Source organism: Morone saxatilis, unplaced genomic scaffold (genome assembly GCF_004916995.1).
Source record: "Morone saxatilis isolate NCDOM2014 unplaced genomic scaffold, NCSU_SB_2.0 Contig12, whole genome shotgun sequence".
NCBI lineage: Eukaryota > Metazoa > Chordata > Actinopteri > Moronidae > Morone > Morone saxatilis.
The window spans coordinates 9,037,613-9,040,229 of NW_023339674.1; the positions used below are offsets into that span (position 1 = coordinate 9,037,613).

Sequence of the window (2,617 nt, forward strand, 5' to 3'; positions counted from 1 at the left end):
CTTCTGATGAAAAGGGCATTATAAAATAAAATGTATTATTATTATTATTATTATTATTATTATTATTATTATTATTATTACTTAAAAGAGACAGTGGCAATATTTTACCTCTACTAGTTAATCAAGACATTAATATTAAATAGGGCAATTAAAATACTCTAATTAGAATATCTGGATATATGTTTAAATAAAAATGGAAAGTGAAATTGGAAATATCTGTCACGGAAACTATACTTGACATTATCATTTGCCTTTTTCTGTCGAAGTGTGTGATGAGCGTGAGACGAGGTCCAACCCAAAAACAACTTTAAAAAACTGTTAACTGACCAGAGGAAGTGTTGAAATCAGATTAGTTTCAGATTCAACTTCTCCTAATTCTGTTGTGCAGAAATACGACAAGTGTGAGAACATAAAACAGAAGTCAGCAGTAAGACATTAACTTTTCTCCAGAATTATGCAAGCTGAAATGTCTGTTTCCTGCAGTTTAGCAATAATCATTCTGTTCTAATTTTGAAATAAAATTCATATATATATGTAATATTTGTGAATATTTACATGTAAACAAGAAACAATACTCACCATGACATCAAACCTCAATGTACCAGCTCAGTGTTTGTAGTTTCTCCCTCCTCTCCATGGCAATAGAGCTGGTACCAAAGATCATCTATTGAGACAATGAATCACTCCATAGAGAGTGAAAGTTCCTTCTTGACCTATGAAACACTAGTTTATCAAATATTACCTTTTCAACAACTTCTTACATATCATAGATCCATCATATTTGGAAAGTTATATTTCCTTTGTGTTCAAACTGTATGTAAAAAATATGTTATATTTTATTATCCCTGTGAGTGCCATTTATAGTTGCTTTGTTTTGGGAAAAACCCACAAAAAAAGCCGGTGGGTGAAAAGGAAAATCAAGTTTTTCTTTCTGTGGAAAAACATTTGCAATAAAAGAAAAACCCAAGGACTTTAACAAGGTGTTGGATGGTCATTCATGGACTTCCTGAAAAATAACGCTTCAGTTATTTTATTGGTACATTGTGTTTTTGATTGTGTGTCAACTAATTACATTTTTTATAGCCCAACATTTACATACAGAATGTCCTTTATGTACTAAATGAAAAAACAAAAACAAGGTAAGGCAAAATAAATAAATAAAAAAACAGTTCCAGTGTTAAAAAATATTCATTTACCTTAGATATGAATGGACATAATATACAAATACTTTTCGAGAAAGATTACATGTAACATAATCAGGATACAAAAAAGGGTAACTGTAATCCATAACAGTTAAAAACAGACGTAATCAGATTACAGTTACATTTAGGCTAGTAAAAATTGGGATTATTTAGCAGGATTAAAATGCATCAGTGTTTCTTGATGCTGAAAATCTTTTCATTTCCATTTTAGGTTTTATTGCTCTGTTGAGAAGTGAGTTAGAACAAAATACACTTACATCAATACATTTTATTGACATTTACTTTCTTTTTATTTACATATTTGATGTTGAGATAATCCAAAAGTAACGTAAGGTAGTCAAATGATGTTACTTTAATATAGTCATACTTGGATTAGGTTACTCACTATATATTTTACCAGGTAATTAGTAATTATATTGGATTACATTTATAAAATAACCCTCCTAACAACTGATTATGAACAATATGCCCTCATTATGGGCACTGCCTTCTGTTTCTAGGACACAGAAAGCTGCGCAGGGTGAGACGTCTCCCTCATCTCCTCCTCTCTCTCTCTCTCTCTTTTTTTTTTTTTAAATATCAAAATAAAAGTCTGGAAAACGTTCATTTCTGCCCAATGCGCGCGCACACTGCTGTGACATAATGGAACGTGCGAGACTAGAAAAGCTGGCGGCGGTGCGCGCGGGCAGCCAGTACAGTCAGATCCGAGCTCTGCAACGGACGACCAACGGACGACCAACGGTCGGAGCGGTTGAGAGTAGCAACGTTAAATATAAAAACAGCGGATATTCGTCACTACGGTCCGGTTCTGTGAGGTTATGGGCCGGGCTCCGTGCTGAGGGAGATCGAGTTGTCCTTTTTTTTTAACACGGAAATAATGATGAAGAAGGATATTAACTTGAGCCTGGCGGACGAGGCGGACCTCAAACCGCATCTCCGCGACGCCGAGAGCATCCTCAGCTCCCCGGACCTGGGCCTCCTCAAGCTGGCCTCCCCGGAGCTGGAGCGGCTCATCATCCAGTCCAACGGGATGGTGACCACGACGCCCACCAGCTCCCAGTTCCTCTACCCGAAGACGGTGACGGACGAGCAGGAGTTCGCCGAGGGCTTCGTGAAGGCGCTGGAGGACCTGCACAAGCAGAACCAGCTGAGCGGAGCCGCGCAGACGAACAGCAGCCTGGACCTGGGCGCGAACATCGCCCCGGTCTCCGTGCAGCCGGATCTACCGGTGTACACAAACTTGAACAGTTACGGCAGCGGGCCGCTGGAAACCACCGTCAACTACTCCACAGACACTGTCCCTTTCCCGCCTCCTCCGTCGCATCACTTGGGGGCAGCCCCGCCGCAGCCGGAGCTCTCTCGGGTCCAGCCGCTCAAGGAGGAGCCGCAGACGCGCCCGGAAGGGCAGAGCTTAG

At 39.9% G+C, this 2,617-nt stretch overlaps 1 protein-coding gene across 1 annotated transcript in view; it reads left to right on the plus strand.

The window, feature by feature from the left end:
- Window positions 1-1,847: 1,847 nt before the first annotated feature.
- LOC118322442 (transcription factor jun-D-like) overlaps window positions 1,848-2,617 on the plus strand; it is a 1,459-nt gene continuing 689 nt past the window's right edge. The window contains exon 1 of the mRNA XM_035654118.1: window positions 1,848-2,580. Within this exon, the coding sequence (XP_035510011.1) occupies window positions 2,080-2,580 (501 nt within the window). The 5' untranslated portion in view covers window positions 1,848-2,079. The remainder of the gene's footprint in view (window positions 2,581-2,617) is intronic.